Here is a 14307-nt window from a genome sequence, read left to right as displayed (position 1 = left end):
CACAACCTACAACAGATAATCTTATCACTCCGGAGATTCCAAACGTTTTAGGAGCGTGTGCCAGGAACCAGGGACAAAAACCAAATACTTTTTATTATATCATGCAGATATTTTAGTGGTAGCAGGAAACTAGCGCAGGAAGTGACCGTGAAACAGGAGCCCCTGAGTCAGTAAGTGGGACTTACCACCAAATAAGGGATAAGACATTTCCATCCATTTTATGTAGGTCTCAAAGGACAAGATGGTATTTGGAAAACAAATGCCATGAAAGTTCAGAGAAGGGAGAGGTCAAAGGAAGAAGAGCTGGTCTTGAAGTCTTCATGGACTTGAGTTGCACTCTGAAGGCTAGGGATCAACTGGCACAGAGGAAAGGATTTAAGAAATCATCCCATTCCTTTGCTTTCCAGGTGACAGAGATCCTTATAATACTGGATTCCCCCTATGAATGCTGACTGTAAATATGCCTATAATTATCTCTGTTTATATTTGACCTTTTTTTAAAAAATTCCTCTGGTGCTTGAGAACCAGTTTTAAATATCTTCGATGATTGTGCAGAGAGGCAGGTCACCATCTGCCGCTTTTCCCACCTTGCTCTGGGATGAGTCACCACCAGCAAGTGCCTGGCCCGACTCCCAGGCGTCTCCTCTCTCATCCACGTGCACGCACAGTGATGAGGTTTCCGTCCCCCATGGCGTGTATATTATGCCAATCCAGGGCATCCCCTCAGGCAAGCTCCCAGGTGACAAGGACAAAATCATGTAAACTCACCTGACATGCCTTCCAGTAGGTTCAGAATCAGACCTGCCTTTCAACCAAGAAGCATGAGGAAGCTTCCCAACAGGAAGGATGAGAATCTGTCTGTTTTCCAATGGAATATCCCACAAGAGGCAAAGCTAACATGGGAGCGGGCTCCCTGGAGAACTGAGAAAAGTCATGCTGTCGTATCTCAGGGCTGGTTATTGGAACTCCATTAGGACAAGCATACCTCCACCTCACCGAACCTGTGCATGCCTGTGTGTGTGTGTATGTGTATGTGTATGTGTATGTGTATGTATGTGTATGTGTATGTGTATGTGTATGTGTATGTGTGTGGGTGGGGGTAGTAAAGGAGGAGATTAAGCAAGGAATGAAAAGCAAGATAAGTGAGGCAAAGGTGAGTGAGGAAGAGAAGAGACAAATGATGAAGAACTGGAGAAAAGAAGGAGACAATGGAATGAGAACAAAAATCCCAGGATCTACCATTGTGCTTTGAGTGTGCCTTTGCTTGCTTCATGTACGTAAAATGGAACTCTCAAACCATCCTAGACATTGTGATTTGAGCTAAACAAAATATTCTGATTGCACATGAGATGATCAGAAAAAACATTCTAGTCTTTATTCTGAAGTTGGCTTGTGTCTTTAGCTAATTTTGTGCCTCCCTCTTCCTGAGTGTGAAATGGAAACATTTTATGGCCTCTCAGGAATCCTTAGAGCCTCCAAAGATAGCATTCAGTCATCTGAGAAAGACATCATATTAAGTACCAAGATTTGCCATATTAGTAAGGGAAAAAAAGGGTGTCTCTCTTGTATTTTAATATTAACCTATTATGGAATAGAAAGCATTTAAAAAATATTGATTGGATTAGGTTTAAGTTCACTCAGGTGAACCAATACAGAGCAGAACCAGGGCCCCCACAGAGCAGGCCAGTCCTGCACCTGGGACCCATTGTGTCTTCAGTAAGATTGGGATGGCCCACTGCACCCAAGGTGTGGAGGGATCGCACCCAGGCAAAGCCCCAGATGATGCTCTCTGCCTGTGCCAGGGATAGCCATGACATGGTGACCCATATTGCTGTGTTCCAGATCTCTCCACTCCTCAAGGGCTACACTTCAAGACGATCACAGAGACTACCGTGGAAGTGCAGTGGGAGCCCTTTTCATTCTCCTTTGATGGGTGGGAGATCAGCTTCATTCCAAAGGTAAGGTCCACCTGTCACACTCCTAGACAGCCTCATTTGAAGTATTCATATCCTCAACTTGGAATTGGGGGCTGCAAGGACAGCATTACCCAATATCTATCTCCACCAGTAAAGGATGCAAAGGGACTTTTGGTGGTGTCTGGGCTATAGAACATCTCTTTCACAAAGGCATGGTGGCCTGACTAGCAAGAGTAGTACTGAGCCTCACAACCTGGCTTTGAAAGACAGAATGTGGGAAGCAGCCACCAGGCCCAGCTCTCTGCTCAGAAAGCTCTAGGGTTTGGCAAGCTATGATTTTAACAAGTCTGAAAACCAAAACTTCAAAATGTTGGGACTTCTCTTTAGGACATAAGGAAAGCCAGACTGAATCAGTCACATAGCTCCGTTCTGTGCAGAAGATACACCAAAAGTCAGCGTGCATGGCCTCAGTCTCTAAAGGTCAGAGGTATAATACAAAAATACCTTTTGTAACCTATTAATTGAGAAAATTTTCCCTTAAACAAATTATGTTATTAGTTTTTGAGTTAAAAAGTATCCCAATTCATTTCTATTCTTTAAAGTAGCATATAGGTAGCATATAGTTCTATATTAACACAATATAGAACTAACTTTTCCAAGTTGCCAGAGTTGCCTGCCTAGTTTTGGGTTTCCAGAATTTGTTGACCCTACTGGTACTCTCCTTAACTCCACCACTCATGGGGAGTATAATGTTTAATCATATGCCTTATTCCATCTTCATCTTTCAATATCAAATAGCATTTTTTCAGTCATTCGTCAGACTTAATGACACATGACACATATTTGGCTAACAAGCGAGTGATCTCACCATTATTTTACTTCAAAATTCTTCAAGGCATGGACTATTGGAGCTACAAAAGACCTTCAAGTTCACAGAGTATGACCCTTTGTTTTACATCTTGTTTAGTTTAAAGAGACTAAGACTAAGACTCAGCAAACTTAAATAACATCAAATTGCTAGCTAGCTAGCTAGTGGTAGGCTTAAAACAAGAACCCAGGTCTCCAGGGTTCTATCCACTAAACCAAGACTTCCCTCTCTATGTGGATATAGGGGTGTCATGGCAAGCTAAATACAACTAAACAGGCATTCTGTACAACTACCTTCTTATGTGTCTTATCCGCATTAATATGGCCACAAAAGTATGGTAGGCAACTGGTATATACAGGGCAGAGAGAATCCTATCACCTTGATGCTGAGGCAGAAAAACAACTGTGCTAGGTTGCCTATTTTACTTCTAATATGCAAAACTCTAAATAAGACCTTGGTCAGGGCATGCCAAGGTTGAACACATGGCCACATAGAATAACTGTGTCATCTATAGGTTGTAGCCACTGGCTGGTATGCAGGGGTACAGAGGGGCATGTGTCATATTGATTTATGGGTATGGATATAAATTACATATAGGGCACTCCAGCTGACATAAACAGAGTCCAAAGAATAGGGAAGAAGGAAAGTGACACAAAAAAGAGTCTTCTTGTCCCCTCCATTTCTAGGGACACACATAGAAAATGTATATATAATAGACAGACTGAGAGGTAGATAGCTAGATGATCCTGGACCCGACATCATCAAATTAATCCTTCTCATTTCCTCCTCTACCAATTTGTCTCTTTTCTCTCTTCTTTGTGTTATCCTTTGTCCCATGCTTCCTTTTTCTCTTTGTACTTCATAGCTGGTTGTGTCACTGACTTCTAACTCATCTGGGTGAAGGGAAAATAAGACATTGACAGATTTGCACCCAGTGTAACACCATGAAAAACTCCAGACAGAGCAAAATAATAGCTCCAGCTCATTCGAACACTGGGAATGTTTTAGTTTGAAAAATATTGTATATATACATAAAGATGTTCACAGATATACACAGACACAAGTATACTTTTCTAAAGAGCCAAGGGCATGCTCATCATAATGAATGCCCCAAAATCTGATGGATAGTAACTGTAACCATCAAATATTGACTCTTTGGCAAAAGTCACTCTACATCACCTCATGACCATTTTTTATTGGCAAACTCAATAGACTCAGGAAAGGCCAAAGAAGTGTTCTTGAAAGTTGATTCTCTACTAGCCAAATCCACATAGATTGGTAAGATTCTTACTGAGTCTGCTGGGAGTTTTTCCTGGCTCCGGACATTCAGCTGTCAGCATTATGGGAATAGATGTGGACCCCATTATTAATTAACAATTCACAATCAGTGTTCCACACTTTTTTCTCCTAGTGATTTTCTCTTTTGCTTTTTCTCCTTCTCCCTTCCCCTGCCCTCCAGAATAATGAAGGAGGGGTGATTGCTCAGCTCCCCAGTGATGTTACATCCTTCAATCAGACGGGACTAAAGCCTGGGGAGGAATACATTGTCAATGTGGTGGCTCTGAAAGAGCAAGCCCGGAGCCCCCCTACCTCGGCCAGCGTCTCTACTGGTGAGTGCTTCCAACCCTTCTCTCTATGCCTACCCTATTTCACTCTGGAATAAGGACTGCAGATTGCCCAAGAAATAGATAACAAAGGGTTCTAGGTTTTCTCCCAGAGCTGAAAATGATTTGGGTACCAAGAGATAGAGCTACTCCACCAGATGCTTAGCTGAACATCTTCCCTATTGCTAATCTTTACAAGCACAGAAATCTGGGAGAGTATTATATGGGAAAAATTCTTTGTTAAGATTTCCAGTGTATGTCTTCTATCTTATTCATTAAGAGGCTTGATTTGTCAGTCCCAAGTATCTTGAGCTTAGGAACGAGCAAGAAATAATGCATCTATTGTGAGATTTGGAGAAAGTCATCCAACCCTTCACAAACTTCCCATAATTTTCCTGTGATGAACAAAAATACCTTTTTCTCTGAGCTGACATGAGGATTAAGTTAGAAAAAGCACACAAAGTGATTAACGCTATGTTAATGAGAGAGAGTACTCAATACCTAGTGTATACATATGTACTCAGAGAACAAGATAACACACTTAGAAGTGAAAGCAGGCAGAAACAAATCGTTCAAAACCAGTAGTGTGGTTTGGGTCACTGTTCAAGGTGATGACTTAAATTGATTTAGTTCATCTCCACACTTAATCTTATGCAAGATCATTGTTTCTAGATTCAATTCAGTAATGCAACATATTTTGCCATATCATTTTCTTAGCTAACAAAGGACGGCCAACTTCAATGCTGCAAATTAGCAATTATGACACATATGTGTATGCCCTCCCCTAAGAATTTCTCAAAAGTTACAAATAGTATCTGATATCATTTTCGGCCTCATTTTATTTTTGGGAGAGCTGAGACTTGAAAACTAAGCACTTTTCTCTTTTTCATTAATAGAAAACTGAGATAGGTGAATATTGGTACAGCTTTATTTTTCATAAACTGACATTGACACCTAGGAAAGCCAGTCATGGGTTAGGACAAAGGCCAAGTTGGCTAGAAAAAAGAACCACAAGACCATGTAATGAGGACCATGTTTATGGATTAGTGATTCATAGTTTGCTAATTGGATCCAAACTAAATAGCATCAGGTGCTGAGGCTTATGCTCAGTCTAGAAAACATTGGTTTTAGACTATTGTGGCATTAGATTATGTTCCATTAGAGCACTAGGGCTCCATGGCAGTGGCTCAAGGCAAAGATGAAGGGGAGATTCAGGCCTCTGATTACACCCACACTCATGCCCAACACAGCCTCTTACCAAGGCAGCTCCACCTGTTTTATATTTTGTATGGTCACTTAAGATTTTGTTCTTTAAAAGAAAAGAGTATAATTCCCCTCCCCCCAAAAAGGCTTTAAAACTCCTGTTCTAATGCAAATATGTTTTAGAAGACACTCCATAGCCACAAAACCTAAAAGTGCTCTGTAGGAATTTCTTCAGATGCCAGTGACTAGAGTTTTTCCACAACTCCATTCCCCAAGGTTATGCTGGAACCTGACATTTCATGACCTGTGTAGATGTCCCTCCTCTGGGATGGAACACTTCAGCGTCTCCAAGTCATTCCTGTGAAATGATATTAAGAAAACATGAGTGGAAAACAAAAGCCTAGATGAAGAAGATGGTTCAGAAGAGGGCAGAGAAGAGCGTTACAGCTGTAGAAAGTTTTTCCTCCAAACTTGGGGAAGATAGTTTAACCCTGCCTCAATCTTCTCCTCAAACCACATTTTTATGAAATTTGCAATATTTTTTGGTTTGGAAGTTCCTTACGATTCAAATTCCAGATTTAAAAATGTGTGGTAAAGCTAGGCAGATTTTTTTTTCAATTAAGAAAAATGTCCTAGTTAATATTTTGGCATTGCATACACAGTCATGAAGCAATGGAAAGAAAAATATTTATCCTAGTTTACTTTCTGTGTAGAACTTGTGTTTGTTTAGAAATTAGGACCTAAATTGAAAGCAAGCTGATACCAACTTGACTGGAATGGAGACACACTACTGAGTGGCCAACAAAAGGCCAGAATCCAAGGGTGGCTACAGGAAAGAAGATTGTCTCCCAACCCTGTCGGCTGTTTTCAGGAAATGATTGTTTAATTATTTCCTTCTGCTGAGGTCTGACAGACACCAGCCCCTTCCTGTGAAGCTCAGAGTCCTCATGGGCACTCAGACTGGCTTCTTTATGGAATGCAAATTACTAGAGGGCCAGTGCCCTCTGAGCTGCACGATTATATTCCAATATGGACAATCCATTATGATTAGGGTCTTGGGGATTTAAAAGACAAGGCTTTGTCTTTAAAAGACAAAAGCCTTCCAATGTCATTTGAGCTTCTATGACATCTTTTTTCTCAAGAAGCTCCAGATCTTTGAAATGTTTCTCCTTCTTTCTCATGGATACAGAGGATATTCATTTATTTCATTTACTCAACACTCATGTACTTAGTGTCTATGTTTCAGGCTTTATGCGTATACTACAGCTAGAAGACCATTTCTCCCATTTTGTTATTAAGTCAAATTAAATTTAAAAGTCCCAGTTTACCTAAAACCATTAAATTCAGCATGCTGAAAACATCTGGATGTGTTCTGTTAAATCATAGTATTACACCAAATAGGAAAAACAGAACTTCGTTTTAACTCCAAACCAGGTGGCACCAAAATGGCCTGGTGATTTTCATTTTGGCTGGTACTCAGCCCAAAATCTTAAACTGCTTAATAGAGAGTAAGACCAAACTAGACCTAGAAAGAGGGTGGGGTGCCCAGAAAAAGGCACTGAAAGACTCTTTCAACTCTGAAAGACTGAGAAAAGCTCAGTCAGACTAAGTCCATCCTAAGGGAGAGGCCCCATTTTGGAGACAGTAGATGGTGGTCCAGAGTGGATTGGTTTTTTTAAAAACATTTAGTCAAGACTCTCAGGTAATAAGGAAGAAAAAATTTAACTTAGCTAAAGAAAAAAAAAAAGAGAATTTACTGGAAGGACATAGAGTGTCTCCTGAAATGCATCTGTATATCACAAAAAACTGGAACCAGAGAATGGAAAGCCAGGTTCACATTGCTCTGTTTTTCTAGAAGCTCACAAAGTCACTCATTTCTCCTTCTCTACATATATTTGTTCCTAAAATTCTGTACCTAGTTCCTGGGTGCGTGCTTCTGTGTGTATGTGTACGTGTATGTGTGTGTGTGTGTGTGTGTGTGTGTGTGTTGAAGAGGGAGGTCCCCCCAAAGCAATTCTCTGGACATTAGTTGGGTATTCTACAAATCCCACTCAATTCTGACACTATCTACCCAGAGACATAAACAGATTCCACAGTTTGAGGGCTCAGTCCCACAAAACTACCTTCTGCTTCAGATGCCAAGCACAAGTCCAGGTCATTACCTGTGTTTCTGACCAAATGGGTATAAATCAGAGGTTCCCAGAAACACCTCTTCAGGTTTGATTAATTTGTTAGAGTTGCTCCCAGAACTTAGGAAATCCATTTGCTCACAAGCTTACTGGTTTACTACAAAGGATATTAAAGACTACTAATCAACAACCAGAGGAAGAGACACATTAGGCAAAGCCCTGAACGAAGGAGCTTCTGCTTCTATGTAGTTTGGGGCCCAGCATGGTGGTATGTGGAGGCATTCTGGTTCCCCAACTTGGAAGCGCTCTGAATCCAGTCCTTTTGAGTGTTTACTGAGACTTCATTATAGGCAGGAGTGGGACCAAAATCTCCAGCCCTCTAATCACATGACTCACTCTCCTGGCAACTAGCCCCTGTCCTCACCTCATTAAAGTAACAAAAGACGTTATTACTCTCATCACTTAGGAAATTCCAAGGGTTCTAGGAGCTTTGTGCCAGGAAAGAAAAAAATATGTATTTATTATAAATCACCCTCTCCCCTCATCACTCCCCTCCCTCCTTTTCTCTCTCTCTCCAGATAAGATGTTCTCTATTTATGTGTGACTATGGTAGAGAATGGTCATATCAGCCACGGCTCTACATGGTCCCAAACCGACCAACTCGAGAACTTGAGCCTCTGGTTCCAATTCCAAATCCTTGAAGAACATTAGTATTCATTTTAATCAGCTCCAGCCAGAGAGGCAGAGTCATATTATTAATGCAAACATGGAAGCTGGGCCTACTCTTTTAGAAAGTAATGAGTAATTCAGAAAGGACACACTGGCCGTGCAGGCCTACCATGAGGAGTTAAGGATAGCATTTTCTATTCTCCTCACTAAGTTCTTTCTTTATCCATTTCTATTCTACATTCTCTCTCCTTCGCCAACCTCACCATTGTCTAAATCACTATCAACAGGACTCCAAGTGGGTGCTGGAATCCCTGAGACACCAACCAGCTTTTCTAGGTCACATCCCCCCACAGTGATGCTCCCCTCGGCCACTCAGCGCCAGAGGCCAGGCCTCAGGAGGGACATATGCTGAATAACCTTGCGGGATTTTGTGTGAGTGCAGTGCCCTTCTAGCTCAGGAATATGCAAGAACAGGCAGGAAAAAAATAGCCCACAAGATGCTCTTCCTAAACTAAGGTCCTTTTTTTCCCCCAGAAGAGTGAGTTTTCCCAGAAGTCATGTTTAACATCCACACTGCAAATGTCTGTTGGGTTGTGGTACTGTCTTAGATTGACTGAGTTGTAGGTGTGGCTGGGCAGGGACATCTCTTGGACATTCATGATGCCCGCTTTGGCAACCGAGTTGGAAGTCTCAGACATTTCAGTAGGATTGATAATTGTATAGATCTTTCCTCAGGGCTCCAAGGAGGTGAGAGAAGGAAAGGATACACCCACACACACCCCTTCTCTTGCCTGGATGGGGAAATGCCAGCACTGTGACCCCATAGCCTGGTGAGAACTGGATTCAGGGGAAGTGACACTGGAGGTGACACTGGAGGTCACTTCCCCTGTTGCCAAACCACGTGTCCTTTGGAAAGCGATTTCATTTCACCATGTCTCATTTTCCCCCTATCACTGGGATCATAACACCCATCCTGTTTTTGACAGACCCAGTTCTGAGGAGGGAAGGAGAGAGCCGATTTCAACCAACCATTTCTCAGACTTTTTTTTCCTATTTGATCCTTTTTCATTCAGTCATTGATGGACCCACACAGATCCTGGTTCGAGATGTCTCAGACACTGTGGCCTTCGTGGAGTGGACCCCACCTCGAGCCAAAGTCGATTTCATTCTCTTGAAGTACGGCTTGGTGGGTGGGGAAGGTGGGAAGACCACCTTCCGGCTACAGCCTCCCCTGAGTCAATACTCAGTGCAGGCCCTACGGCCAGGGTCCCGCTATGAGGTGTGGGTCAGCGCTGTCCGTGGTGCCAACGAGAGCCAGTCCACGACCACCCAGTTCACCACAGGTAGGCTTAGGGGGGGCAGGTACGGGGAGGGAGAGTGGGTTGAGCCAGCTTTTGCCATGGTCACAGGAGGGAATTGAGGGGGGAGGTGACATTGCTCAAGTGCCCACGTTATCACAGACCCTGCAAGAAGGGAGCAAGGGGCAAGGTCCTCAGTGAAGTCACAGGACAGCCCAGAGGAAGGCAATACACCAGTGTTTGAGGGAACTGGGTGCCCATCCTGCCTCTGCTGTCAGCAGGATCTGTGACCTGATCTAAGGCTCTTCTCTGTGGCTCTCAGGTATCTCCTTTGGAAAATGAAAAGTTTGTCCTGAAGGCATTGACACGTCCATATTGCTAGCCCAAATGGCAATTTTGTAAGAGTTCAGCAAAGGTGCCCTCCCTCAAGGTACTCTACTGCTATTTGCAGGCATTTGTAATAACTCTATAAATTCATAATGACTACACAGCATGGTGGCCCCCCTCCAAGGATTTGCACGAAGCCCAAACTGTGTGGCTGGCAGTGGGCCTTCTGCCTGAGACTCTGTGACTCATTCTGCCCTTTGCAAACACTAGCAAGAAGGCTAATGGGAGGCCTGCTCCCACATTGCCTCACTGTGATGACCATGCAACCCTCTCCCCAAGACTGTCAGGACTCTAAAAGAGCTTCCCTCATGTTCAGGAAAGACCAGACCTTTCCGATGACCTATTCCTGACTCAGAGCCCATCAGACTGACCAGCTAAGGGGCAAATAGGATGGGCACCAGCCAAAGACAGGCTTCCCAGCTCTCTCACTGGGCCACCAGGGGCTGGGATCAGATAGTGGGTCTCCATTTGACCCAGATTCTCAGTCTTGGTCTCTCGACCTTGGGGAGGTCATAGGTCAAGGAACATCTCTGCCAACTCCAAGTTGTTCAGGGATCAAGGGAAACTGCTAGCATCTATAGGATCTCAGAACCAGCAGCTTCTGAAGGGGTAAAGGAGGAAAATCACTAATTCAAGCAACCTACTGTGGTGTGGCCCAAGAGCTCTTACAGGATGGGATAAACCAGTTGAAAGGCTTTGGGGTGGTTCAATCAACGGTACCATTATCCTCCACCTATGTTTAAAAGCAATTGATAGAAAAGGCACAGAATAAAACAGATGGAAGCCAAAATTCCCCCTAGATTGGAGTGTGTAGCTTTGTATTAGAGCCAGATAGGTGCAAGGGGATGCTCCTTGTGCACCTGAGCCTGTCCTCCCACAAAGCAGAAGTTGGAGACTACCCAGCTTAGTATTTACACCATGGTGGTACACACAGAGGTCTGACCCCTAGGGGCAGCTGGCTCCCACGAGAGGGGAGCAGAAGGGCACTGCCTAGGTCCTGCTACAAAACTCACCACTGAGGGAAGTCCACCTTCCCCAGAATTAGGAAAAAGGTCAAACTCTTATTATACTGGGGCTCCCTCTGCACAGAGAGATTTATTAGGACTGGAAAGGGGATCCCTGGGTGGCGCAGCGGTTTGGCGCCTGCCTTTGGCCCAGGGCGCGATCCTGGAGACCCGGGATCGAATCCCATGTCAGGCTCCCGGTGCATGGAGCCTGCTTCTCCCTCTGCCTGTATCTCTGCCTCTCTCTCTCTCTGTGTGTGACTATCATAAATAAATAAAAATTTAAAAAAAAAAAAAAAGCGTCCCTGCTGAAATCCAACAAGTGTGGATGTGGACTAAATGGGGACAGCAGGGTTTGATTCTGAGAGAGAGGTCTTCTCCCAGCTCCTGTGCCAGACTCCACCCCACCCAGGGTATCGGGGGTCAGATTGTTCACTGATCACATCTCGGGATCCCCAGTGACTGACTATGCGTCTAAGAAAAGGGGGGGTGCTAAATTCTGCCCGTTTCTCTTCCTTCTCCTCCTCCACGTAATCCACATTGCTCAGGGCTGAGCCTGACCTGACACCATGTCCCTTCTTGGTGAATTCAAGGTCAGCTGTTCCCCCACCACCCCTCGCACCCCGCGACATCGCCTTCTCAGGTCAGGAGATCTCCCGGGGGCCGTGAGTCCTGCATTCTGTTCCGAATTTCAAGACAGTTTTTGTTTGAAAAGTGGTTTCTTTGTGCTCTGCTCAGATAAGGAGTTTGAAGAGGCAGAAGAGGAGAAGAGCGCTCTCGAGCAGCGAGATGAAAGGCACATTCTCGATGTTTAGGTCGACAAGATGGCAGCAGGACTGGCTGGGGGCCCAGGAAAATTCTAATCAAGACAATTACATTTTGCCTCCCCGGAGCTCCCCCTGAGTTCCGCTCACTGCTGCGCAATTCTGTTTCCGGTCGCCTGGCAGATTGGCAGCTGTTAGGAAGCTGCCTCCTGGCCTGCCTGCGTCTCTAACCTGCTCGCCTCCACTCAGGGGTGGGCAGGGGCCAGCAGCTTTGCAGGGAGCTCTCAGGGCCCCGGGGCTGCCAGCCAAGGCGGGGAGGGGGGGGCACCCGAGCCTCGCAGTAGGGCCCTCAGTCATTTCAGAACTCCGCTTAAATTCAAATTAGCCAAAGTGCTTTTCCAGGTGATGTCTTTGACACGAGGAGCGCACTAATTGCACTGGCAATTAAAGCTGAGATTTGTTTCCTGCCTGGTGAGCGGGATATTTGCCTGGGTCTTACAGCGGCTCCCAAAAAGGAAAGAGCCCTGATGGAAGCACGGTAGTTAGAGAGGAGACAGCCCGAGGAACCCAAGAGGCCACTCTCGAGAACCTCCCTGCCCTTGGTGGCTCTGATTTCGGTAACCTTCACGAAGGCAGTCCTAGGACTCTCTCCATACAAGGCCCTCTTTCTAACCACATCCCTCAGGGCACCAAACCCGGCCTCCAGGACATTTGGCCAAGCAGAGAGGCTGCTGCTTGAACCCCAATGCCCCAGACCTCTCTTGAATGCTGTTATGAGTTGAATTGTGTCCCCTAAAAAGATGTTGAAGCCTTAACCCTCAGTGCCTGCATATATGACCTTATTTGGAAATAAGGTCTTTGCAGATGACCAAATTAAATAAGGTCATTCAATCTGTGTCCTTATACAAAGGGGAATTTTGGATACAGAGGCAGGTACCCAAGGAGGACACCATGTGCAGATAAAACACAGAGACTGGGGTGATTCTTCTACAAGCCAAGGAATGCCTAAGACTGCCAGTGAACCACCAGAGAGAGGCCTAGAACAGATTCTCCCCTGCAGCCCTCAGGAGGAAGCCACCCAGCCAACCACCCAGCCAACCTTGATCTTGAACTTCTGGTCTGTGAGACACATTTCTGTTGTCCAAGACACCCAGTCTGTGGCAACCCTGGAAACTAACACAAAGGCCCACGTCACAACAGTCGGGGCCCCGGCCAGCCTGCATGGCAGCCATTCCACACTGGCATCCTCTCACAACACACAGGCTGGATGGCATTTGCCACTCCAGCCAAGACCAGCTGCCCTCAGCCAAAGCTGCTTTTCCCCACACTACCTCACCCCAAGTGTCCTCATGGCACCCTCCCCCCCCCAAAAAATATTAAACAAGACTTTTCTAAAGACAAGACTGGAAACAGACAATTTTCATTCAAGCACTTCTTATGTACCCATTGAACACCTAGTAGCACTGTTCTAGGCACTGAGGCTACAGATTAAACAAGATAGACAGGAACCCCATTCTCACAAGTTATATTCCAATGGGAGAAGAAGCAAAGAAACATCCTTCCATCATGAGTACTATGCTCGGAAGTGAAAGGGGTGCTGTAGAGGCAGGGCCACGTGAGATTGAGTCATTCAGAAATACCTCACTGAGGAAGTGATGTTCAACCAACATCTAAGTGACTGAAGCCATGTAAGGATCCAGGAAGAGTATGCCAAGCAAAAGTAGCAGCCAGTGCAAAGGCCCTGAGGTGGCAGTAAGTTTGATATGTTTCAGCAGTAGAAAAAAAGGCAGTACAATTAGGGTAGAAGTGTTACGAGATGATGTCTGAGAAGCAGAGAGCTGGGTGGGGATGATCAGGAGGTTTGTAGTAGGAAGCCACAGGCAATTAAGCAGGAGAAATGCTTGATCTAATTTATGTTTTAGAGACGAGATGCAGCTGTTACTGGAGTCCACAGCCCCAAGCCCCTCTGCAGGGCACGCCCTGGACATCAGTCTTTGCCTTCTCCCAGCTTGCTGATGTGTTGCAGAGACCAGCCCAGCTCCTACCTAGAGGGAGGGGTGCCCTTGAGCCATCCCTCCTACAGTTCAGGCTTCAAGACTCAGGGGAGGGACACCTGGTAGCTGAGTCAGTTAAATGTCCAACTCTTGATTTCAGCTCAGGTCATGATCTCAGGGTCCTGGGATGGAGCCCTATGTCAGGCTCCACGTTCAGCAGGGCATCTGCTGGAGAATTCTTTTTCCCTCTACTGCCCCTACCCCCTGCTTATGCTTTCTCTCTCTCTTTTTCTCTATCTCTCTGAAATAAATAAATAAATAAATAAATAAATAAATAAATAAATAACCAACCCAGGGGAGCAAACCATTTCACTCTACCCCATTCCTAAGACCTTCCTGCTGTTGCCAGGTGGACTGGGGAGACCTCAGACCCTAATGTTGACCCAGTCTGACCAAAGAGCATCACCAGAG

General features: G+C 45.0%; 1 protein-coding gene across 3 annotated transcripts in view; it reads left to right on the top strand.

The window, feature by feature from the left end:
• TNR (tenascin R) overlaps positions 1-14307 on the top strand; it is a 409187-nt gene that overhangs the window by 332651 nt on the left and 62229 nt on the right. For all 3 annotated transcript variants that reach the window (XM_072733086.1, XM_072733087.1, XM_072733088.1), the window contains 3 exons: positions 1843-1958; positions 4244-4394; positions 9463-9732. In XM_072733086.1, the coding sequence (XP_072589187.1) occupies positions 1843-1958; positions 4244-4394; positions 9463-9732 (537 nt within the window). The remainder of the gene's footprint in view (positions 1-1842; positions 1959-4243; positions 4395-9462; positions 9733-14307) is intronic.

The sequence above is a fragment of the Vulpes vulpes genome, chromosome 13 (genome assembly GCF_048418805.1).
Source record: "Vulpes vulpes isolate BD-2025 chromosome 13, VulVul3, whole genome shotgun sequence".
Classification (NCBI taxonomy): domain Eukaryota; kingdom Metazoa; phylum Chordata; class Mammalia; order Carnivora; family Canidae; genus Vulpes; species Vulpes vulpes.
Note: the sequence above shows the minus strand (reverse complement) of the source record. Positions and strands in the feature narration are given on the sequence as shown.